Below are 24,328 nucleotides of genomic sequence, written 5' to 3'. Positions count from 1 at the left end.
TGCGTGTAAGGCGGCTAGCCCTTTTTCGAGCAAGCCTCAAAGTGGAAGCTTGCTTTGGAAGGCGCCCTCGCGCGGGAGCCTACGCATGCACTGTGCGTCTGCACGTGTGTATGCACATATGAACACATTTACCTATTTATTTATTTAACTATTTACATGTGCACGCTGTACACATATTTGAACTCGCCTTTTTTTGTGAAGAACGCAAAAGTCGACTAAAATATTTTTAGTGGCACCTTCGAGGCGCGGCTGGCGTTTGGGTCCTCCCGCGAAGGATTCCTTCGCCCCAGTTGGCTCTCTAGCGGTGGAACGTAACCGCTAATGTAAGCGGAGAAAGCCTTTACTCACATAAGGGATTGGAAATTTTAAAAGGAAGGGGGAAAAAAAAAAAAATAAAAAGCATTAAAGTTTGTTTTATGATATCCATATGAACACATATTAACCATTGTGTTAGTAAACATAAGCTGTCTTTAATGTTAAATATTTTTACACGATGAAAGGAAAAAAAAAAGGGGAAACATAAGGGGGGAGAAACAATACACAATGTATAGTGCACAGTGTATAGTGAGCAATGTACAGTGCATAATGCATAATGATTAGGGGAGGGGAGGTGCTTTAAAAATTTGCTGTTATACATTAAAAAGAGGGTGAGGAATTTTTAATTTTACTATTTTGATAAACATTTGTGAGCGCCATTTGTACGTATGGCACAGGAGGGAGGGAGGTTAATGGGCAGGACAAGGTAGACGTGTTCGAGATGGTGGAAGTGACAGACGTAACTGCAGGGGAGCAGATGATAGACGAGTGAAGTGCCTAATCATTGCGCCTAATAAGGTGTGGGAGGTGAAAAAAAAAAAAAAAATATACACAAAATTATACACATGAACATATACACATATACACATACACATATGAACATATACACATACACTTACACACATTCACACGCACGTCTGTACACACGTGCACACTTTAAGCACACGCGATAACGTAAAACAACTGCTGGTCTGTTCTTCGTTTTGCAGAGTATCTTTACACGCTCAGTGCCCCTAAACAATTTGGGGGAGACAAGGGGAAGACCTTTTCAATCTTCTCAGCACACGTACATGAGGGTACATATGCGTACATTAAAAATGATTACAATTTTTTTTTTTTTTTTTTTTTTTTTTATTATCATTTCGAATGTAGCTTTGTTTAATTTTCCTTCATTTTTATGATAGGCTATATGGTTATGCAGATGGGGTAGATCAGGCTGACCTGGATGAGCAGGTCGATGCGGTTCCCCGACTTAATCCTTCTTTTTGGCGTAGTTATATGGTGTGCCTCTGAAGATGGAACAAAATTTAATAGAAACAAAAGCTACAATGAATCCCATTAAGAATGACACAACGATAATGGCCATGAGAGAGGGGAAGGCGTACTTGTAGATTCGATCGATATTTGAAAAAGTTTCATTTGCCATGTCTTTGAGGACATCCATGTAGCTGAGAGGCTTAGGTGGGTCCGACGACTTGACAGTTTTATACGTTTCTTGCACGAACATTTTAAAGGCTTCTAATGATCTGTCATGATTTTTATAATCGTACATCTTGCCATTTTTAAAATATATGATTGTTGGGAACCCTTCAATTTTAAATCTTTTTCTTGTCTTTGAATTTGTGGTGACGTCGATTTTAGCAACGTTCACAGTTCCCTTCAAGTCTGCGGCTAGCTGCGTCCAGGTCTTCGTCATGGCTTTGCAGTGCGAGCACCAGGGGGCGTAAAACTTAATGAACCATGAGCCTGTTATGGGAAGGGAAAGAGAAGAAAAGGGAGAGGCGAAAAGAGATGAGCAGAGAAGAGGCGAATATGAGGCTATTCTCACAGGAGGGGCATACAAATGTGAAGCGGCGCAAATCGTAGTGGAAAAAAAAAGAAGAGGGCATATTAAAGGGCAGTGCCAAATTGTTCGGTTCACACAAAATAGGAGCCCCTCAAAGGGGTTGCACAAATGGTGTGGCACAACGGGGTCAAGTAGCTTTGGCCGAAAAGAACAGCAAAAAAAGCGGATGCTGCGGAAGGACAAGCAAAACTGCGCTTCGTTCTGCTTGTTCCCCTCGTGCAGCCCCGTTTGGGGGCTTGAAAAAAGAGGCGTGAGCAAATCTCATGCGAGGATTCGCGAGGGGTATATAACCTGTGGTGCTCCCCGTTGATATCTGCGTTAAGTTCTCAAAGTTCGAGTCATTCAATTCGATTACATCTTGACAGTAGCATATTTTCAAAATTGTTAAAATAAGTAACAACACAAAACTTTTTGTAATTTTTGCCATTTTTAATTTTTTTTACAAAGTGGGAATTCGTCGAGGAGGGTTATATGAAACTGTAAAAATTGCGTAAGCGTACATGCATACAGGTAAATATGTGGCTTCAGAATAGCATTTGCTATGTGTGTTCTTTTTGTTCTTGAAAAGGTAAGTGACGAGTATTAAGGAAAAAATAGATAAAATGAAGCAAAAAAAAAAAAAAAAAAATTAAACAGCAAAGTGTGGCAAAGTATAGCAAAATAATCTAGAGCGTTAAATCGATAGTAAACTCCTCTTACTTTTAATATTACGCTTGGGGGGGAAAAATGCTGAAATTTTTGGCGCGCGCTTTTTTATATACATACAAAACGTATACTGTGCCGCTTAACCATTGCATACATGTGGTGCGTAGCACTGCGTACGTAAGCAATCCGTTTAAGCTTTTTTTGTCTTACGTGTTTTAATAATTACAGAGAAAATCGTGCCATTTGTACTTTCTTTTTTGCGAGTTCATTGCGGCCACTTTGGTACGTTGGTTGTACAGAAGTTTGGTTTTTTACGCGCTGCGTTTCTTTGGCTTTTTTGGCTTTTTTTTTCCACCCCCTCTTTTGGCTTCAGTTTTTAGGAACTTTTCAACTATTTTTTGGATATTTTTTTTTTTTTTTTTTCCAAATTTTGAATATTTCGTGCACAGAATGAGGGCCTTATTGCAAAAGTGAGAAATGATATACAAATGGTTTATTTGAAGGTACCTTTCTTTAAGCTATCCTTTCTGACATCCTTTTTACGGCATTATGCCATTTCGCTCGTTTTAACGTCAAAAATGAGAACAGCGCTTTACCAAAAGGTTGATGTGTTTTAAGAAAAAAAATGTTATTGCAAACCGTGTGTTTACCAATAAATGCACATTTCTGTGCATACGCAATGTAGGCGTTTGTTTTGTGCTTGTCAATAAAGGGGAAAGTGGCCCGTAGGTCACCTGGTAGGTGTACTACATAAAAAAAATAAACGTCTTACTTTAAAAAGTGTCAAAAATGATTAAAAAGGAAAAGGGAAGCTTTATGAAGAACACATGTCGAAAGAGGGCAAATAATAAAAAATTAGAGGCTTAAAAATTTCCAAGGGGTAAAAAAAAAAAAATGGATACATAAACAATGAAATGAGTGTGTAAGGAAAAAAAAAAAAAAAAGTAGCAAAGTTAACTCCTTTTGAATTGAAAAGGCAAAGTGGTTAAAATGAAGAATAAAAAAATAAACCACACGTAATTAAAGAATTGGTGAAGTCCTCCCCCATTTTAACCATTTAGCTAAACCTGATGTAAGGGAGGGGGGGGAAATTAAGTGGAGATATTTAAATGCGCTCGTAAAGTGTTCCCAACGTGCGCCATACTGTAATGGTTTCCCTCACCATTCGACAACGGGGGAAACTTCGCCTTTATAAATAACAAAAAAAAAGAAAAAAAAAAAAAACGCGGTTTGTTCCGTTACTCCTTGCTTATATAGTTAAAGAATTCTTCAAAAGCTAAGCGAAAATGTGCATAAAATGGTAGGTATGTTTGCATGTGTGTCACAATATACATGTGGCACACATGCGCGTGTGTAAGTCTAAGTGTACGCCATTTTGATAAAAGCAACTCGCTGTGCAAGGCAGTTACGGGGGCACATATAAAGCGCAAAATGGAAGCGCAAAAATGGGTGAATCATAAATCTTACTAAATTTTCGCTTGTCGTTGGAGCCGATTTCGCTTCTACTTTTCATGCTGTAAAATTTGTACAGCTTTTTTTTGGTAATAATTCCTGTAATGGAAAACGGGGAAAGCATTTCGGAAATACGTACACACGTGCCAATGCGCACGTTTATGCGGGTGGGTAAAGCGGACGGCTCTGTAAGCGCCGGTGTGAATATGTGCTGTGTAAAGCAGCAGCACCCCTACCTTCATTGTCGTAGTCCACTTTTTTAAAAAATTTTAACACCATTCGTTTATCAATCTTTATAAATCCATTTAAAAGGCAGGCGATTATGTCTGAGCGGGGGAGGGTGTGCATTCGGGGTGATCTAGCGGAAGGGCAAAATTGCAACATTTTCACATTTAGGAAAAAAAAATACACAGCTCTTACTGCTGAACTGCACTTGGCCACTTCTGGAAATGTCCAGGCCGTTAAACGAGGCTTGTATCTGATGGGAAAAGCGAAATTGGAAATGTCGTCAAAAAAAAACTGCACGTTTGAACATAATTTTTCGGAGAAAATCACCAAAGTGAGTATTACGTTGGCGTCTATAAGGCCCAATTTCTTCATTATTGAGAAATATTGCACATATTTTATTGACCCCTCCTCCATTATATCAAAGTAGAAAAAGAGGGAGTTATATCCTGCGCAGGGGAGGGGACGAGTTGGACGTTGGTGTGTTGGTGGAATGGTGTACTGTTTAGGTGCGACCAAAATAGAGGACGTGGGGCAATCTCTGTAGGCGCGAATAACCACGTGCACTTCTTCTCCTACTGTATATATCTTCCTTCACTACAAACTTGGATATGTTGTTCAGGATATATCTTTTGAAGGCGTTCTTTTTCCAAAAGTCGTAAATGCTAATGGGCGGTTTGGGGGAAGGGGGGGTCGCCGGGGTGGAGAATGAGGAAAGGGACACATAAATGTGCATCTACGTATTTACGCATATAGGCATATACTTATCTATGTGTGTATGTATGACGCGATGCGCGGGGCGGCAGTCCCTACCTCCGCAGCATGTCGAAATTGATGTAAATGTTCTGCTTGACGTTCTCCTTAAACCATTCCTTGGGCGGGTGAAATGAAAAATAATGGTTCCATCTGTGTTGTCCTTTTGCCCGCGTTTTGGGGTAAGTCAGACGCAAAAAAAAATTGTGGAATTTTTTTTGTTCATTTTAGTTACGTGATCTAGCGCGTCCCGCGCGGTTATCATGGAGCTGTTGGGAGAGGCCATTTGAACAGTGCGCATGTTGTGATTTGTAATTTGTCATTTGGCTTAACTGGCTAAATTGGTTAATTTTTTTTTTTTTTTTCCCGATGTGGGAATATCCTCGGGGGGCCTTTCCAAAATAACCTGACATCGCTGAGGAGTATTTTTTGCACAAAACTTCTCCCCTTGGGTGAGATATTTTCCCACCTAAAAAAAAGAAAATTAAAAAACGTTAGGCGGGTGAAAACGGATGTCTAAATTGTAAACGCTATGAAGTGTTAATATTTGATGTGTCTTCCCCTGTGAAAGAATATTCTTTGGGGGGAAAAAAAAACTAACAGTTCTTTTGGGAAAATAATTTTTTTTTCTTTATTCTCAAAGTAGAATATTGGGTATTGGCCGCACACCAGGAAATACGCTACAAGGAAGGGGGTTGTGGGGGGGGGGAGAAAATGGGACAAATTAGTTGTAGCTCCTCAAAAGGGTGCACCAATATTGGTGAGGAACGCATTCGTTGTGCAGTTTTGCGCGAAGAGGTGATGCACCAAAAAAAGAAAAGTTTTTTCGTTAAGAGAACAGATTAACTATATATCATTATTTTGAGGATTTGTTTTAATTCTTTTTGAAGGCAATTCACTTCTGCACGTTTGGTTCCCTCTATCTGTTATTACTTATCAGTCCAATGCTGTAGACGTTTTGTCCCCTAATTTTCGAATTGGCTGCGTTTGGGGAAAAAAAAAAAATAAATAAATAGAAATAAATAAGTAAAAATAAGTAAAAATAAATAGAGTGCTACAAGGAAACAGTGAGCGCTGCAATCGGATCACGCTGTTTTGTCAACTTTTAAAAATATTTTAACGTCTCGAAGAATAGGTCTTAATTTTGTGGACGTCTTCCAATTTAATCATCATTTCGTTATTCACGGATTTGATGAGGAAACTTTGGGGGAGTAGTTGCCTGCTCGTTGGGGATGAAAGAGAGTCTCTATTAGGACAGCTGCGCAGGGGCGTATAGTGCATAGGTAGGTACGACCGTTTGTACGCCCACAGAAGAACATTTCCGTTTCAGCCGCTCTTCTTTTACGAGCATGCTGTGCTAATTACTTGTGTGCTAAGTTGTTTGAGTGCAGGTAGTGGACCGTTCGGATGATCTGCAAGAGGGTGGCAAGAGGGCGGCAAAGGGGGGGAAGAGGTGCAAAGTGTGTACATACTATGTGTAGACAGTGTGGTGTGCGAAACATTTTAAGCATGAGTGCTCTTTTTAAAATGGTGTTTTCGTTTCCTATGCGTTTAATAGGCCATTTCAAATGAGTAGAATAACCTGATATACTATATTCTTTATCCTCTTTTCATCATATTTTGCGGAGAAGATTACGGAGGAGTATAAATTGGTGTCTTCACAGTGCATATAAATGGGGTTACCAGGGGGGAAAAAAAAAGAATCGAAAAAGGTTTAACTCAGCGTTGAAATGGCAAAGGGTTAAAAAAAAAATGCGTTTATCTTCAATCGTTACTCCACTCCCATTTGTGGGGGCCGTACCTGAGAAGAACTCAAAGACGCTGATAAACGAAGAGGCATATTCACAACAGTGAATCAACTTAATGATGTATGGGTGGTCCAGAGAAGAAATTATAAGTTTGGCATTTTTTAAGTTTTGTTTTTTCCTTTTGACAATTATTTTGTATTTATAACCATCCACGAGGTTGTAACTGTAGAACACTTTAGTTTTGTGATTTTCTTTCAACGTATGGATCGGAATGTGGTCCTTGAGCACATTCGTTTCTGACTCCAGGCAGAAGGACGTTGAGAGATTATTTCTTTTTTTGAGCAGGAGGTTTTTGATTTTCATTTTGCGGCTGCACAGTTGTGGGTTAATAGTGGGGGGTTTTCTTCGCTCGTTCGGTCTACATAGCTGCGAGCGTGCGGGGCGGCGCGCATATCAACAGGTGAGTAAGTGAAGAGGTAACAAAATACACATATATGTATGTATATGTATATATTTATGTGCATGTACATACCCGTGCAGCTGCGTGTTCCTCGTATGCACAAGGGTATACGCGTACGTTGGCGCATTCCCCCCTCTCTTAAACGTATGACATAAAGGGGAAGAAGCGAAAAGGCATGTCTTTAAAACTGAGCTTCGTTTGATAAAGGAGCTGTAAATAAACATCCCCACAGGTATGTATATTTTTATGCGTACATTTTTGCGTATGTTCCAAAAAAAAAAAAAAAAAAATGTGCTCTGCAGAGGGGCAATAATTTACTCCTTCAAACTTTCGTGAATTGCGCAAAGGTCTCAAAATTGAGAAAAACGCAAACGTCTTCGCGTCGTCTTTTCAAAAAGGCGTTTTATGAGCAGGTACAGTTAAAACATTCTTAGAGCAAATTAATTCCCGTTTTTTTAAGCGGGTGGGGGAGGACCTCGTGCGGAGTGGGCCATTTAAGTGCAATTTTTTTTTTTTTTTTGTGCTACACTGGCGTACATTATTTTTACGGAGCGACTTCGAAACGGGGAAGTGATAGGAAAAAAGAAAAAACGAAGACGTATTTTTTTATCTACATTTGGTAAAAATAAAATAAAATAATTTTTTTTTGTGAATAATAGGGGGGCAGTTATGCATACATTTTTTACCACCCCTTCCCCCACCAAAAAGAAAGAGTAAAAATAATTTCTCGAATGGTAGACGAGTAACTGTGGGAGGTATACACAGCGGAGTCTCCAGACAGAGAATAACGAATGGGGTGTGATTAAAACGCGTTGAAGCGGAAAGCCGTATGGAGAAACCAAAGGAACGAAAGTGGGCACATTGTCTAACACTCTGTTCATGTTAAGGTTTTCTGCTAAGAATTGAACTGCGCTGATTTAGTACAAAGTTGGAAAAAAAAATGTTTGGGCCAAGTTAAAATAATGACAACATCCTTTTTTTGCAAAATGGGGGACCATGTGTTTCATCTTTTAAGGCATTTTAAAGTGTTACATATTTTTTTAGGAAAAAAATAAAAAATAATAAATGCTTACATGGTGCTTGCTTAAAAGTGTAGAATCTGCCTTTTTGTTTTTTTTTTCCCACCCTTTGGAACGTTTCCTTCTATTCTCCGTTGGCTAGTTTCGCCTTTTACATAAGACCCACAGAGGATGAAATGAAGTACCGGAAGGGATGCATTATACATCCTTCTGTTGACACCCCATAGTGGTGTCACGAAGCATAACGATATGCGCTTATTTTTACAGTTCCTGTGTAAACACATGGAGGGTTTTAAAATGTTGTTTTATGAGGCGACGCTCCTTTTTCGCCGCGTTTGGCGCTGGCACGAGTGAGCGGCACGATGGTGGAGCGATTTTGTTCACGTGTTACGCGGATGAGAAAGAAGAACGCAATGGAACACTGCTTAACAATGCTTAAATTAAGAGGAAAAAAAAAAAAAAAATGGGTACAAATGTACATATGCATATTTTTGCAAATCCATGCTTCACACGAGAGATCCAACTGCACGTTTTAAAACCTCGTGCAACGGCCGCGTGCGTAAATTACATTTTTTGTATTTTTTTAAAACGCCATACGAGCAGTTAGCGCCAAGTGAAGTGGTCATTCTCCCTTGGAATTCCAAAAAAAAAAAAATAAATAACGAAAAGGGAAACACCTGGAGGAGGGTAGATCGCACGAAAAATTGCGGCAAATAAAAACAAACAAGAGAGGCCACAAGCAGACTGCCACAAAATAGCAGGACGCTCCGCTTGAGGAAAAGAAGAAAAAATTCCCTTCCTTTTAGCAAGCGGTTCAAAGAAGTATAAGGCAGATAAGAAGCCACATTGTGCGTACAAGCGCTAGCGAAGCATACAACATTTCTGATAAGCAAACGGGTAACTCCAAAAATGGTAAGAAGAAGGAGATGAGTGTGAATAAGCCAGCAAACGCAAAATCAGCGACGGGGGCGAAGAATGGAGAGCTGGATGTGGATACCGCTCGGGCAGTAAAAGGCTCGCAAAAGTTCAGGTTCGTAATTGAACACATAGATTTCTGCCTTTTCTGTAAAAAGAAGAAAGAAAAGAAGGCGGATGCCACTGACGGGGGAGGAGTTAACCATTGCGCTGCGGACGACAGCGAAGACGATGATGGTGTTTATGCGAAAGGAGATGTCCGAATCGATCCAAAGCGACTAAGCTTTATAGGCAAAACGTACGACCTTTTGAAGAAGAAAAGCTTCAACCCAAAGCATTTAAAAAGGTTAGAAAATGCCCAATACTTTGAAAAGGTATTATGGGCACACTATAACATATATGATAGGCTGTATCTTCTAGGCAACAACGAGGTTTTTTTTTGCATGGATGGTCCCCATGCAAGCATATACAAGTTGTACGTAAAGCATATACTATCGCTTATCGTTTTTATTTGCTATAAATATGAGGAAAAGGGGAAACACGAAATTTGGGATCAAATAATTTACAACAAAGTAGACGAATTTGAAAAGTTGGTGGAAATGGAAAAGAAGAATTACACTTTAAAGGAAAACTACCAAATTGATGAGCGGTTTAATATGTATAAGGAATTCCTTGTGCAAAAATTTCACAGCCTATTTTTTAATACCCTCAAATTGGTTAACTATAACTTTGTTTTTAGTGAGCACATGCGAAGTGGGAAGATAAAGAAGGGAAGAACAGAGAAGGAAGATATTGTAAAGTCATGCAGGAGGCGCATATTCAAATTAAACTTTTTGGAGAAATCCTTTGTCTTACAGTTTTTTATAAATATTTATTCCAGTATAGACAAAAAGTTTCTCTTCAAATTGTGCCTTGACTTGTGCAACCCCTTCATCTGGAGCTGCGTAAATTACAGTTACTTAAACGCATTTCTTTTTCAGAAGAGTAAGGAAGCCAAAGTGTTGTATAATAATATGCTAAAGGTTATGGGGAAAAAATATTTAAATGGGAGGAGTTACAATGTTCTGGGTGTGTATACCTGCAGTTGTGGTGTAGTCCTCCAGGACGATGTGAAGAAGGAAGAGTATGATGAGGCCATCATTCTGTTTGTTAACAAAAATGAGTTTTTTTACAACTTGATAAATTACTTTTTAATCGTTTTGGACACCTTTGAGGAGTCCGAAGAGATGGAGAAGGTGGCCAGTGACTCTTCCATCTCCTCGATGAGCAACACGGACAGTGAAAATGAAGAGCTAGACGAGTGTGAAAGGTATTTGGAAACGTTTAATGGCGAGGAGGGTAACACTCCCGTTGAGGAGAAGTCCCCCTTTAGTGAGAAGCTTGGGGATGCCTCTATTCTAGTGGGTGAGGGGGACGCGAGGGACGATGTGGGAACTGACGCGAGCGATCAAGAGGGGAGCCTTACGGACGACTCGGTGGTCCACGAAGAAGGGGGTGTTACCACAAAGGGACACTCAGCCAAGCGCGCAAGGAGGGTTGCAGCTGGTGGGGGTGAGACTGACACCATAAATGGTACACACCTTGACAGTGGTGAGGCCGCGCTCCACGACGAAGTGGTAGAGTTCCTCGAGTCGGTCGAAGCGTACGCAAAGTACTTCTCCAGCGATGACGAAGGGGATGGAAGTTATGCCAACCAGAGTGAACACAAAAAGGAAGAAATATTGCGCATGTTTTGGAAGTATGAAGGAAAGCTAAAGGGGAAAAATAAACAGAGGTACACACGTAAGGTTAGAAGAAGCGGAAGGAAGAATACCAGAAGGGGCAGAAAATTTCGCATTTTGTTTGTTGAAAAGTGTGTGGAATTTTTTATTGATCTGTTAAGTCAGCTTTACTCCAGAAGGATATTGCACATCCTTATAAAGCATTTTAATGTGTTAATTTATTGCAAAATTTCTAGCCTTAACAGGAAGAGGAAGTTTAAAGAACTGATAAAGCTGCTAAAATATTACGTCGAAATGTATATAAACAATTTTTCGGGGAACCCACTAACGTACCTAGAAATAAGCAACGAGCATTACAAGAACTTTGAGTTTTTCCAAACCTTTTGCTACAAGCATTTTAAGGAGCACGCGGTGTTAAAAAATTACTACCTGAAGTCCGTTTTTTTGATGAACAAGAAGAGGGAGCTGCTGGAGAATTTGGCCAAGCTGGAGGAGCGCGAGCTGCTGTTCCTGTGCGAGAAGTTGCGGTATTTGGTGCGCGGCGGGGAGGGAGCCGAGGCGGCTAATGAAGTAGCTGGGACTGCTGATGATGTAACTGAGACTGTTGACGATGCAACCGAAACTGCTGATGATGCGGAGGGGGACGGCCAATTGCGGGGGAACAAATGGAGCAGAGAAAGCGGGGGCATCTTCCCAAATGTGCCTCGGTTTAGGAGAAAGAAGAAACTGTTCTACATAACTGTGCTGATCGAAAATTTGAGTTTTAAAAGCAACATCTTCGAGGAGATAGACAAGCAGTGTGATTACCCGAACGAGAAGGACCTATTCGATAGCGTCTTGATAGACACGAAGGACGACATGAAGAAGAAGAGGAAAACCTTCCTCTACACCAAGCCATTGTTCAAACTGAACTTGCAATATCTGTGCATTAACGATTATGTTTTTAGAATATATAATTTGTTCAAACTGCAGAGTTACTACGATATTAGGAAAAACGTCCTGGAGTATGTCTACGAAACGAACCCAAAGAATAGGAAGGTGAATGAGCATACTGTATGCAGGTACGTCTTCGAAATTGACGAGCGGAGTGAAGCTCACGGGGATGATAATAAGATGAATGGAGAAGGGGAGAAGAAAAGGAGGAAGAGAAAACATGAAGAAGAGTTACTAGAGGAGGACCAAATAGATACGCACGATGAATTTTCACACCATAAGAGAAACACCCACACGTTTAATGAGTACCAGCTAAACTCCATAGTACAGGATGTTAACAAAATTGAAAACACCTATTTTGCGAATGAACGAAGAATGAGCAATAAAATAGATTCATTCAAAATTATAAATGTAGATAACAACAGTAAGAAAGTTACGGCAGAAATAGTGATCGATCTGAAGTACAAATACCACGAAAGGGCCAATAACGAGTGGAATATGATTAGACCTTGCGACATTTTATTTCTCGTTTGCGTAAAGAATTACACCAATCATTATAGGAATAAAATAAACGTCATTAATGATGGCGATTTGAAGAAGCTACTCGGAATTAACTACGTCAGAGGGTGCGAAGTGTTCAAATATGCTAACTTTGTAGAAAACGGGGAAGAGGGAGATGCGGAGAAAAGCAGCTTGAAGAGGATCACCGTGTACTTGGATTATCATCAGTACCAGAAGGATATTCTTAACGATCCTGAAATTTACAATTCATTTAATTTACTGGTGAGGAGGAAACAGAAGGAAAATAATTTCTTCTACATTTTGAACAACATCAAAACGTTGATTATGAATCCCGATGATGTGGTCATACCGTATTGGGTGCACGACATATTTTTGGGCTACTGCGACGGTTCGCTCAAGTACTACCAGAAGTCGCTGCCGGGGAGGGCCAGCGCGGAGGGGGAGTCCGCAGAGGGTGCATCGGAGGAGGGATCGGGAGAGGAAAGCCAATCGGAGGAGGCATCAGCAGAGGGTGGATCGGAGGAGGAATCGGGAGAAGAAAGCCAATCGGAGGAATCAGCAGAGGCCTCATCGGAAGGGGCCCCATCAGACGATGCAAACAGCGACAGTAAAAACAAAGCGGGTAGTCCCAGCACTGCGAAATTGTCGAAGAGCCCCCTGGTGTGCAATCGTGGGAAGCTAAATTTTATAAAAAACAACATCGATGATATTAACTACCTGAACACGTTTGTAAACATCCTGCATGTGGTAAAGACGACGAACGTTGCGTATCTTTGCATCGACTCGTCGTACATGAATGTGTCGAACGGTGGCGATAAAGTAGATGTGAAGAGTCTACTGAATGAGTATATCGAGCCCCTGTTTTTGAGCTACGTACCGATCAAATATGAAGACAAAAAGAAGTCGCTCGAAAAGGATGTGCTGCAAAGGAATATCCTCGAAAGTTTATATTATCACATTTGTGTGATTAATGGGTACGCCCCAGACGAGATGGGATTCGTTTCCAATTTTGTGGAGAACGTTAGGGTTGCGCATCGGTATGGGGAGTATTGTATCTTCCAATTTGCGTTTAAGGAGAAGGAGTACTTCTTAATTTTGAACAGCTACCTGGGGGGGGAGCGGCAGAAGGGGGGAGAAGAAAACGCAGGTGAAGAAGGCGCCTCGGACGAAGTGAACGGAGAGGTTACCACAATTGGTGACCGCAAACAAGTGCAAACTTTGTTCGAGCAAAATGTGATTACCTCCACAGGACACTTGAGCCTAAAAGGGGACATATACAGGATACCGAACAGGATATACGACGACCAGGAGTACCCCTTAGAGGGGTTGCTTGTTCACACGAAAAAGAGGAACAGCACAAATGTGGCGCTGGTGAAGAGGGCAGACGCCCAAAATGGGGCCGACGAGACAAACGTGGTAGAAGCAGCAAATGGAGGCGAGGCGAAAAAAAGGATGTACTACACTGAAAGGCAAATCGAATGTATAAAGAGTGGGCTGTATGAAGGGATAACCATCATCGAGGGAGTTCCAGGCAGCGGGAAAACCAGTATACTAAACAAGATCATTAACATTCTCTTTAACAACAAAACGAAGGAAAAGATTCTCATATGTACACACAGTAATAGTTGCCTTAATTACATTTTTAACTTGCTGGTTAAGGAAAATCTGATTCACCAAAAGTATCTCTGCAGAGTAGGTATGGGGGAGCTGGACGTTGAAAATTTAAGAGCCGAGTATGAAGAAGTGGAAAGGAACTTAGCCAGAAATGGCATTGGTGGGGGAAAGGACAGCAGCATGGTGAACAAAGAAGGGCACGATTTTTTTGATGAAGATGATAATTTTAATTTTTCTAAATATGGAAGAATCAATTATATGATCGATTTAAGACAAAAAATTCTGAACGAGGTAAATCTGTTATCCGAAGCGAGTAGCAGCCAGAAGATATATCACTGTTTGTCGGCCACCCAGTATTATGAGAATCATGTGAAAAAACGTATTTCTAATTTTTTTAAGTTGATTGAAATTTATAGGAAAAACGGAAATGAGGAGGATTTTTTCAAATTGTGCATCACAGCATCGGTTGACGATTACGATGTGTATAATTTGTTTTTGTGCCCAAAGGTGTACGTGGAGGTACGCGAAAGTGTGGAGGATTTAATTTGGAGAGGGGCGAAGGATACAACGCGGTGTACTTCTAAGGAGGTGGAAAAGCTACACTTATTGGAGGAAGACAAAGAGTGCTTTTACTTAATCCACCCAGAAGATCAGTTAGACATTTTGCAACTGAGCGTGTATAGCGTTCTTTTCCCGTTTAAGAAGTACCTGAATTTGAAGTTGCACGGAGTAGGCATCGATGAGTTTTTGCAGTATAGGGGAGGTTTCCTCGGGAGGGCGGAAAACGCGGACGACGTGAAAAACGCGGACAACGTGATAAACGCGGATAACGTGATAAACGCGGATAACGTGATAAACGCGGACGACGTGGAAGCAAACGCGGAAGAAGAAAAAGGGGCAAACGGTGAGCTATCCCAATCGGGGGATGTCCCCACCGCGCGCGGCATCTTCAACGGAGACGTAACCGGCATGACGTTCAAACAGGACGAGGACGATTTATACGTGAGCAAGTACTATTTAGCAAAGCTGATAAAAAACTTCGAACATCTGAATGACTGCAGAGCATTCGAGGTGTTAAAGAACCAGCGCGAAAGAGGAGTGTACATCATAGCGAAGCTGGCCAGGGTGATCGCAATGACGTGTACACATGCAAGCATAAACAGAAGCAAAATAGCGAAGCTGCAATTTTACTTTGACAATATTATTATTGACGAGTGCACGCAAATTACGGAGAATGATACATTTCTGCCGCTCCTGCTGCAAGAAAATAGATACTATAAGAGCAAGTTGAAGAGAATAATTTTCGTGGGGGACTCCAACCAACTACCTCCCATTATAAAAAATAAATATATAAAAAACTTTGCAAACTATGAACAGTCCCTTTATAAGCGATTTTTAAGATTAGAATTGCCATCCATTTATTTGAATGAGCAGGGACGTATGCGAAATGAGATTTGTAACATATATAAATATTTTTACAGCAAGTATAATATACAAATAGCCAATCTGGAATGCATTCATAGGGACAAATTTTTGAAAAATTTCAATCCCGGCTTTACCTATACGTATCAGTTTGTGCATGTCGAATCGGAGGAGTACACACCGGTGCCTTATTTTTACCAAAATTTGTTGGAAGCAGAAATGGCCGTTGCTATTTTTATGTACATGCGACTGCTAGGGTATGCCAATGAAGTGATCACCATTTTGACCACTTACAATGGGCAGAAAGAACTGATACTAGACATTTTAAAAAAAAACTGCCTGTACAATAAGTTAATCGGAATGCCAAAAAAAGTCACGACAGTGGATAAATACCAGGGCAAACAAAACGACTATATAATTATTTCCCTCGTTCGGTCGAAAAGCATTGGGTATATGAAAAATATTAAAAGACTGATTGTTGCGTTTTCGCGTGCAAGATTTGGTTTGTACGTACTTGGAAATTATAACTTGTATAGGAAAAATTACGAATTTAAGAAGCCGCTATACTTTTTTAGGAAGAACAGATTGGAGCTGTCCTTGCAGATGAACGAGCAGTTCTGCACGGCCCAGCGGGAGGGCAGCTCCCCCGCGGTCATCGTAAAGGATTTGAACCACTTTTACTCAATTATATATTCCCTGGCGAACGCCCACCTGCAGCGCGGCTGTGCGTAGGGATCGCATGCACATATATATGTGCACATGCACATGCGCATACATATTTGCGTGTGTTTAGTGAAGACACACTTGCACTGTTTCACGCGGTCGTGCCAACATGCCGGGGGAGGGGGGACTCCATTTTAGAGTAAATCGAACCAGTGGGAGATTCTCCAGAGAAGGAATTTCATTCCCAAGCCCTTTTAAAATTGTTAGCCCATTTTTGTTTACCTGTGAAATGCGTTTTGCTCGTGTTGCCTCATTTTTTTTTTTTTTTTTTATATTTTATTTTGTTTAACTGTTTATGGTTTGCCTGCCCCCATCCTCCTTTCAATATGTGTAGATAGTTAACAAATGTTTTTGTCTTGTAACATTTTGCATCACAGACAATTCGTTGCTCTTTCGAATGTGCGGAGGTACAAGGAAGAGGTGAATTAATTCAGCCCTGTTGCCACACCTGGTGTGTATTTAATTTTTTCCCTCAGGAATTTTTCATTTTGTTAACATGATGGTAGATAGGCCTTCCTTTGATTTTTTGTCCCTACGTATAATTCGCGTGTTCCCTTTTGGTCATTTCCTTTAAAACAACTTTTTTTTTTTTTTGTAAAAAAGTTCGCGAAATAGCATTTTGCAGGCAAACCGTTTCAACAGAATTTGCGTGGTATTTAGCAAACGCGTGTAACTGTGAGGTCAACTATTTTTTGCATTATATATAGAAAGGGGTAAAGTAAAATAACTGCTTAAGGGCGAATTTGTGCTTACTACGTTGCAAAAAAGGGAAAAAAAAAAAAAAAAAAAAATAAGCAAAAAGCGAGGGAATGAGGAATGTGCCCAAAAGTGATGGCACAAATTGTGTAGCAATATATACCATAAAAAAAAGAAGAAAAAAATAAAGGCTTCCCTTAAAGCTTACTTTTTTTTGTTTTTCCTCACCCTCAATTTTAAATGTCCCATTTATCGGAAGATGGAAATTGCTTCTGACGAAGAAGGAAATAACGCAAATGGAAAGATCAATAGAAGCCCATCTAACTGTGATAACTTTTCGGAGGTATCCTCCGAGTCGATTTTTGGTGCAAGGAAAAGCGGCGACAATCGTGATGGCGATCCCCGCGATGGTGACCATGGTGATATTGCATATGGGAGCCCCCTGGGGGGCTCTCCTCACGCTGCCACTAGCGAAGGTGTAAGCTTCTACGATGTGGAAGGCGTAAGTGGGGCAAAAGGACATTCAGAGGGGAAATTCAACAGTGAGGAGGAAGGCTCGGAGGGACGCTCGGGGTATCACTCTGGGGAACGCTCGGAGGACCTGCTAAAAGGGAATGTTTACGAAACGGGGGTGCTACCCCGTGACGAAATGTACAATTCCTACACAGATGACGAGTTGGAAAAGTTCTTTGAGGATGAAGAGAAGGAAGTGGACGGAATGAACAACAAATCTGCGCATGTAATGCAGGGAGACCGCTTAGGAGCAGACACTTCTGCTTCGATAAAAGGTGGGACATGGCTACCAAGAGGGGACGACAGCAATTTTTTAAGGGAAGAAGAATACGAAAATTTTTACAGCAACCAGGATTTTTCCCCCTCGGTACATGGCGAAGAGGGCGGAATGAAACCATCTAATGAACATAACGAGGAAGGGTCAGACAGCTCCTCCCACAATAACATCGTTATGAATAAAAGTTACGAGGGAAACTTTACGTTGGGGAATAAGAAGCTGACGTTAAATACGGACGTCACGGACCCCATAGATTTGGGAAACGGACCGAATGACGATTTGTCCTTTATGAGCAACTCGTCACACAGTGCTGCGAGGTCGAATTTGGTGGAGGATGAGAAAAAGGGGGCGTCAGGGGGGAGTGACTCTGCGGGGGGAAATATCAACAGCGCGAAGGGAGACAATAATGGCGATGTTGGGGAGGGTGAAGGTGACCCTGAGGGGAAAAACCAAAACGAGACGGTGAAGGAAGAAAAAGTAAAGCGCGAAGATGGAGGTAGCAACTCCTACGAAGGGGAGACATCAAAAAATGAAATTTCTCAGGGGAGCGAGTTGGGTAGTCCACAAAAGGATGACATCACAAGAACGAATAAGGATGAGGAGAAGGAAAGACCCAATTTGTGTGATGCGAAAAACGAAGATGATGAAAAAGACGAAGTGGAAAGTGAAAAGTTGAATAAACTGGACAGTGTACACTATTTTGAAAATAAAGAATCCCAAGAGAGTGCAAACAATTCAAAATTTTTATTTAAGAAAAAGAAAATTCATGAAGATCAAAGCACCCCCTTGTGGTATAAACACAAAAGGCACTTTTTTATTTTCACCTATTCGGGGAAACCAGTCTTTACAAGATATGGAAATGAAGAAAATTTGACGAGTTTTTATGGGACGCTGTTAGCAATTATATCAAAAATTGAGTCGTTTTCCTTTTCAGATTTTAGCACAGATACAAAGACAGATAAAAGGGGCACAGGAATGTACACAAAAAATTCTTTAAAATGTATTATAAGTAAAAATACCAAGGTGGTTTATCTGGACAAGGAAGTCTTATGTTTAGTTTGCATTTCCAAGGCTAATGAGAGTACGAACTACATTTTGCAGATTTTGAATTATATGTATTTTCAAATTATATCTTTATTAACCAAAAGTATTGAAAAATCTTTTCAAATAAAACCATCATTTGATATAAGGTATTTGCTGGACGGCGCTGATGTCCTCATGTGCAATTTAATATCTTCATGCTCTAGAAATATGTATTCCATTTTTGATGGTTTTGAGCCCTTGCCATTAAAACAGGAGTATCGGAACAAAATTCACAATTTGATTTCATCCTTCAAAATTAACAACGTCTTGTTGTCCTTCTTAATTGTGCATGATAAAATTATAGGCATATCTGTATCGAAGTATGCTATCCACTCGATGGACGTGATAATCCTCATCAATATGATAACGTCCATGAAGTCCTTTAAGAATGCCGAGTCGTGGACGCCCATTTGCCTGCCCATTTATAACCCAAAGTATTAAAGAGAGAAAAAAAAAGTGAAAAACGAGTTGCGGGGTATTTGCGTGGGGGTGAACATCGCCGTGGTGAGGCGGTGGATAAAAAAAAAAATAACTGCAAAAGTGCGGGAAAATTTGGAAAGGAAAATTCCCCCTCTGAATTCATCCTTTTCGGATTTTTCCTCCTCCCTGAATTCATTCACTTCGGATTTTCCCCCCTTTCAGCCTTTTCCTGTACGCCTACATCAACTACATTAGGAAAAAAATCTGCTGCGTGTACATCTGCTCGCATGCGTCGTCCCGAGACTTTTTCCACCTCTCCAGACACACCTCCATGATTGAAACGGTTACTGAAAGATGCAACAAAGATGCAACAAAAATGATGAGCGTTGAGTACATAACGTGTTAATGGGGAAAAAAACGAAAACGATTAGCACACGGCAGTGTATATAAATACGTGCGTTATGTGACATGCGTGCCGTTTAGTAAAGTTTACGCGGTTGTGCTTAACGCACATTTGAACATGCATGCGTACATATGATCTTTTTTCCCTCCCTTTTGGCCCTCCCCAGATGCTTATCAGCTCCGGTTGCTACGACGAAATTGTGAAGGCGTCAGACAACTCCCCATTCGCGCTCCCAGAAATCCCGGGCATCGACATCATCCACGTGTGCTACTACATCCCATACCTAAAGCAGTATTATAGCTCCAAAATTAGCCTCGATAAGGTGAAAAGAATTTTCAGAGTGTACCAAAAGTGTGACGACATATTAAGAGATTCAAAATTACCTGCACAAATATACCTGGAAGCGGAGTATGAAAAATTCTACTGCATCAAAACGAATCTATACCATTTGTATTTGTCCGTCCCGTTTCACGTCGAGGTGAACGATGATAATATCAATGAGATTTTAAAAGTTATAGCGGCGCACCATAAGGAGATATTTATTAACAACATAAAGCAGATTACTTCGTAATTTGGTTTTAGCAACTCAACGCGTTTTGCATAATGGGAAGTGCGGCATAGTTGTTTGCTAGACTCATTAGGAATGCACCCCAGAGGTGTCTTTTGCGGTGCATCACTTACTATCTTTTTGTGAAAAGTGAATTGTCCCCATGTTTGGGTTGCCCCCACGTTTGGGCTGTTCCCACGTTTGGGCTGTTCCCACGTTTGGGCTGTTCCCACGTTTGGGCTGTTCCCACGTTTGGGCTATTCCCACGTTTGAATTGTTTCCACGTTTGAATTGTTTCCACGTTTGAACTGATTCGAGTATTTCAAATTGCTCCTCATCGGTTCGAATTTTTTTTTTCTAGTTTGATTTTTTATTAATTGCGCAGCTGTGGAACCAAGCAGCTGCACAGTTGGGCGGGGGTCCCTTTTTGCAGCCCCCCCCCGCGCAACCCGTTCGTTTGGTTATTCTCTTTTATTTTACCCAACAGTGCCGATTCACGAGAATCGGTATTTTATATCCCCCTTTTAACAGACTTTTTTTTACCCCTTTTGTTTTAAAATTATGATGATCCGCGGTTAAAGGTGCGTGAAACGAATGAACATGTTAGGGTGATGATAAGAGGTCACAGGGTGTTTATTTTTTTTGTGCAACGGTGTGCATAAGGCAAACACCGTGGAGTGGTTATATACCACGTTTGCACCTTCACCTGCTGGGGGGTGAAACAGGGCCAGTTTTGTTGGCTTTTTTTTTGGCCTGCCAAGTCTGGCTGCCACGGGCTGAAGTAAACTCGTGTAAGGCTGTACTAAAAACCTGTTTTAACAAAATCAAATTGGGTAAATAGTTTGGGTTGGGGAATAATTAGAAATGGAATAAATAAATTATCATTAGACAAATGAGTGGATTTATGATACACACAAAAAATAGAGAAGCTAAAATTTAATTTTTTTTTCAAACATGTACAGATGAGTACACGGGGGTGAGCAAATACTAAATTGGTAGGTTAAAGGAAACAAATTTTCAGTCGGAGTATATACGTGAGGGGGGGGGGGGGAGTACAGGAGGATGTACAGATAGGTGTGTACGTACAACTCCTGGTGCAGCTACGCAGGGCGCAGCAGGGATGTGCGGTGGAGGGGGTGCCCACTCCAGGGATTATGCGGCAGCGCATGGGTGGGGCATATACAAAAGGTACATATTTATATAGGAAGATAGATTAACCCATATGTGTACACATTTACATGGCGCCCCTCCGGGTGGACTAATGAAACCAGTCATCCTTGAACTCCCTAATTAGGTAGGAATAGAAGATGATGGCCTTTTTATTGCGCTCCTTTTCGCCGGGAGTGAGCCTGGAAACGTCCTTGAGGGTAGTCATCTCATCATTGAGGCACATTAAAATTTTTATCATAATTTTAATTTTGTTCATTTGCCTTTTTAGACGTGATAACGAATTAGTTATGTTTTGATTACCACCCAGGATGTTAAAATGGAAATTACTGTTGTCCTTAATTTTGATATAGTCCTTCACCAATTTGTCATATTTTTTTCTTGGAATGGTGAGTATGTGTTCATCTCTTCGGACAAGAAATACGTCGATCACTTTCTTAAAAAGTGGTTGATATCTGTAGGAAGTTCTCTTAAGGACTTCCACAAAATATGCATAATCTTTGACTATCCGTTTGATTAATATTTGGTACGCAATTAAATTGAATGCTTCGACGAGGTGTTTATTTTGGTAAATGTCGTAAAGTTTTTTCTCCAGCGATCGAACTTTTTTATCATCCACATTAAAATCAAATTTATTTTTTACAAAAATTTTAAATTTAATTTCTGCAATGTTTATGTCATTTTTTTCTATCATAAATAAGTCATACGTATTGGACAGGATTTTATTTTCTTCTAAGTCGTCCCCTTTTTCTTTTATAGATTTTATAATGTCATGATTTCTAAATTTTTCTATATTAAATAAATAGAGAAAAAACCCTATGAGGGATTTTAGGTCTCCATTTAGGTGTTTATTTAGTTTTACAAAGAGTGCATGTACATTGTAGTCAATGGTATGATTTAGTATGCTAAGCATATCTTGGAGTAGCGAATCTATTGGCTTAATATCTATCCTAAAACTGGCATTTGATTTTTCCATTTGCTCTACATATTTATGGTACAGATTAACGTGTAGATTATCTTCCAGAATTATCATAGCATTACTCTGGAACATAACTGCGAAGGCATTGGCATCACGGTAGTACTTGAGAGGAAATCTATGTAAAGCTGAATGCAAATATTTTACAATGTCTTCTTCTACTTTGGAAATTTCAATAGCAAGGTCGACGTAAACACATTGTATATCACTAATGAGGGAATAATTTTCAAATGTTGAATATTCTTGCTCTAAATTTATATTTAATTCAAATTTTGTTAAAGCGAGGAATCGATGTAAATGTTTGTTATTAAATAGTAATTTTCCTTCGTCATTGAGGCTCAGGGTCATATTTATTCCTGTTATTTTTTCCAATTCTTGCTGGTTATGTGCACTTGTGTTTTTGAAGAAATTTTTTATGTGATGTCTAGCCACGTGGAGAATGGCTTCAAAATCTTCGCTTATATCATCTTGCAATTTTTTTAGCAGAACTTGCGTAGAGAGATATAACTTTTTTTCCACTTCTAGGCACTCTCCATAGTTTGAAAAGAAGAGCTCATCTATTAATTTCACAAACAAATTTCTCACGTCGTCATGTTTGTCTCCGTCGTAGCATAAACTCCCAATGCTTATTTCTCCTCGATTAATTCTATGCTCCACTTCTTTTATTGTAACACCGGAATCGTTTACGATCTTATCATCTTTGACGTACCAGTCGTCGGATAAGTTCCTGTGCCATTGGATTTGTTTAAGCGCTTCTTCACTGTATCTGGGGGGAGGGGAAGTTAAAAGGGGAAGGGGCAAATGTGCAGTGGGGCGCTGAGAAACGCTTAAATGGACGCGCACCGGTATATGAAAAAAGGCACATGCACAAGTGCGACGCCCTTTTGTATTGCACGGGGGCAGAAGTGGTACTTTTTTATGTCAAGGTATGGGTTGATTCCTTGGTAGATAGCATTTGCTGCTTTATTCTGCAAAGGTTTAGGGGGGGGAAAAAAAAGGGGGGAAATATGAGGTAAAAATAGGCAACGGAGGGTGGTGGTGGTTTTCATTACATAATTTTTTTTGCGAATCGTTTGGTTGCGCATTTGTTGTGCATTTGCGTCGCATTTGCGGCGAATTTGCCGCGCGTTGGTGTCCATTTTGCCAATTTTTTTCTCTATGTTAGGGCACCATTTCGGTTGTGTACCACCAATAACTTAAGGTAATAGAGCACATATACGTAAGTTTTCATTTGAATTGTCCTCAATAGTATAGTCTTATTCGTCGTCACTTAAAATTAAAAACAGGTGAGCAAAAAAAGAGAAAAAAAGCTTGCATTACTGCTTTTTTATTTTTTTACTCTTATTTGTATAACATTTTTTCAGCATCAATATGTTCTTAGCCTCTGTTTTTGTTCCTCGGCAATGAATGAGGAAAATTTAGGTTTTTCATGATATATACAAAACTGAGGAAGGTAAAATTTTACAACTTTTTTAAATGGTAAATTTGGTTATCTATTTTGAAATTCCTTCTAATTCTAATCAACTTTTGTAGCAAATTTTCTGCTCAATTTTTGGTAACAAAAGTTCTTCTAATTTGTTTTTAATTTTGTTCTATATAATTTTTTCAAATTAATTTTTTATGGATTTTTCTTCACTTCTGGGCTTGTTATAAATGACCATTTTTTTATATATAATTTAAAATAAAAACAAAAAACAGTTGGTTAATCATTTAAATATCTTTTTTTTTTCTATAATATAATATTATTATATACAAATAATATATGGGGGTTCGAAATAAATAGAACACAACGATTGCACCATTTTTTTTTTTTTTTTTCTATACAGGTAGAGCATAAAAAAAAAAAAAAATATATGTATATTTATACCTTATGACAATTTCTTCTCTTACCAATTTAAAAATAAGTTGGCTTGGCAGTGAGAGAAAGACATAAATATTTATATATAATTATACATTTGGCCGAATTTGTTGTTGCTATTTTGCGCAGTTTTTTTATAATATGTTTTACAATTTTTTAACTAATTTTTTTAATTTTTTTTTCATCCATTTGTGCCTTTTGTTCTTTTTCTTCCTTTTCTTTTCTTCCTTTTTTGCGGAGGTTTAACTTTATATGTTAAATAAATTTTTCAAAATGAAAAACTTCAGGTAAATATATAAAAGATTAAATTTGCATACTAAAGCAGTACATATTGCATTATACAACTGTAGGGCA

The 24,328-nt window shown here is 39.7% G+C and overlaps 6 protein-coding genes across 6 annotated transcripts; 2 read left to right on the top strand and 4 right to left on the bottom strand.

Annotated features, from left to right (window-relative positions):
* Positions 1-1,213: 1,213 nt before the first annotated feature.
* PVX_083515 (protein disulfide-isomerase, putative) lies at positions 1,214-2,491 on the bottom strand. Its single transcript, XM_001614252.1, has 2 exons — positions 2,174-2,491; positions 1,214-1,782 (listed from the first exon to the last, which is right to left on the bottom strand). The coding sequence occupies exons 1-2, from the start codon at positions 2,307-2,309 to the stop codon at positions 1,289-1,291; spliced, it is 630 nt and encodes a 209-aa protein (XP_001614302.1). The 5' UTR covers positions 2,310-2,491; the 3' UTR covers positions 1,214-1,288.
* A 1,274-nt stretch (positions 2,492-3,765) lies between these two features.
* On the bottom strand, positions 3,766-4,258 carry PVX_083520 (hypothetical protein; the record flags this gene model as incomplete). Its single annotated transcript, XM_001614253.1, has 3 exons — positions 3,766-3,803; positions 3,995-4,078; positions 4,216-4,258. The coding sequence occupies 3 exons, from the start codon at positions 4,256-4,258 to the stop codon at positions 3,766-3,768; spliced, it is 165 nt and encodes a 54-aa protein (XP_001614303.1).
* Positions 4,259-5,876: 1,618 nt separating this feature from the next.
* Positions 5,877-7,436, bottom strand: PVX_083525 (calcium-dependent protein kinase, putative; the record flags this gene model as incomplete). Its single annotated transcript, XM_001614254.1, has 6 exons — positions 7,238-7,436; positions 6,759-7,131; positions 6,540-6,613; positions 6,323-6,369; positions 6,079-6,176; positions 5,877-5,938 (listed from the first exon to the last, which is right to left on the bottom strand). The coding sequence occupies exons 2-6, from the start codon at positions 7,066-7,068 to the stop codon at positions 5,877-5,879; spliced, it is 591 nt and encodes a 196-aa protein (XP_001614304.1). The 5' UTR covers positions 7,069-7,131; positions 7,238-7,436.
* A 1,241-nt stretch (positions 7,437-8,677) lies between these two features.
* PVX_083530 (hypothetical protein, conserved) lies at positions 8,678-16,043 on the top strand (the record flags this gene model as incomplete). The annotated part of the gene is made up of 1 exon (XM_001614255.1): positions 8,678-16,043. Exon 1 carries the CDS (start codon positions 9,111-9,113, stop codon positions 16,041-16,043), a length of 6,933 nt encoding a protein of 2,310 aa, XP_001614305.1. The 5' UTR covers positions 8,678-9,110.
* A 946-nt stretch (positions 16,044-16,989) lies between these two features.
* On the top strand, positions 16,990-19,997 carry PVX_083535 (hypothetical protein, conserved; the record flags this gene model as incomplete). The annotated part of the gene is made up of 3 exons (XM_001614256.1): positions 16,990-19,037; positions 19,246-19,413; positions 19,604-19,997. The coding sequence occupies 3 exons, from the start codon at positions 16,990-16,992 to the stop codon at positions 19,995-19,997; spliced, it is 2,610 nt and encodes an 869-aa protein (XP_001614306.1).
* Positions 19,998-21,231: 1,234 nt separating this feature from the next.
* PVX_083545 (hypothetical protein, conserved) lies at positions 21,232-23,165 on the bottom strand (the record flags this gene model as incomplete). The annotated part of the gene is made up of 2 exons (XM_001614257.1): positions 21,232-22,882; positions 23,029-23,165. 2 exons carry the CDS (start codon positions 23,163-23,165, stop codon positions 21,232-21,234), a joined length of 1,788 nt encoding a protein of 595 aa, XP_001614307.1.
* Positions 23,166-24,328: the final 1,163 nt, after the last annotated feature.

The sequence above is a fragment of the Plasmodium vivax genome, chromosome 12, assembly GCF_000002415.2.
Source record: "Plasmodium vivax chromosome 12, whole genome shotgun sequence".
Lineage (NCBI taxonomy): Eukaryota > Apicomplexa > Aconoidasida > Haemosporida > Plasmodiidae > Plasmodium > Plasmodium vivax.
Note: the sequence above shows the minus strand (reverse complement) of the source record. Positions and strands in the feature narration are given on the sequence as shown.

Coding starts and splice junctions, on each gene's coding strand:
- PVX_083515 (XM_001614252.1), bottom strand. CDS start 2,309: ATGGCAAAAATTACAAAAAGTTTTGTGTTGTTACTTATTTTAACAATT. Junction 1,783..2,173: donor ATCAACGGGGAGCACCACAG/GTTATATACCCC, acceptor TTCCCATAACAG/GCTCATGGTTCATTAAGTTT.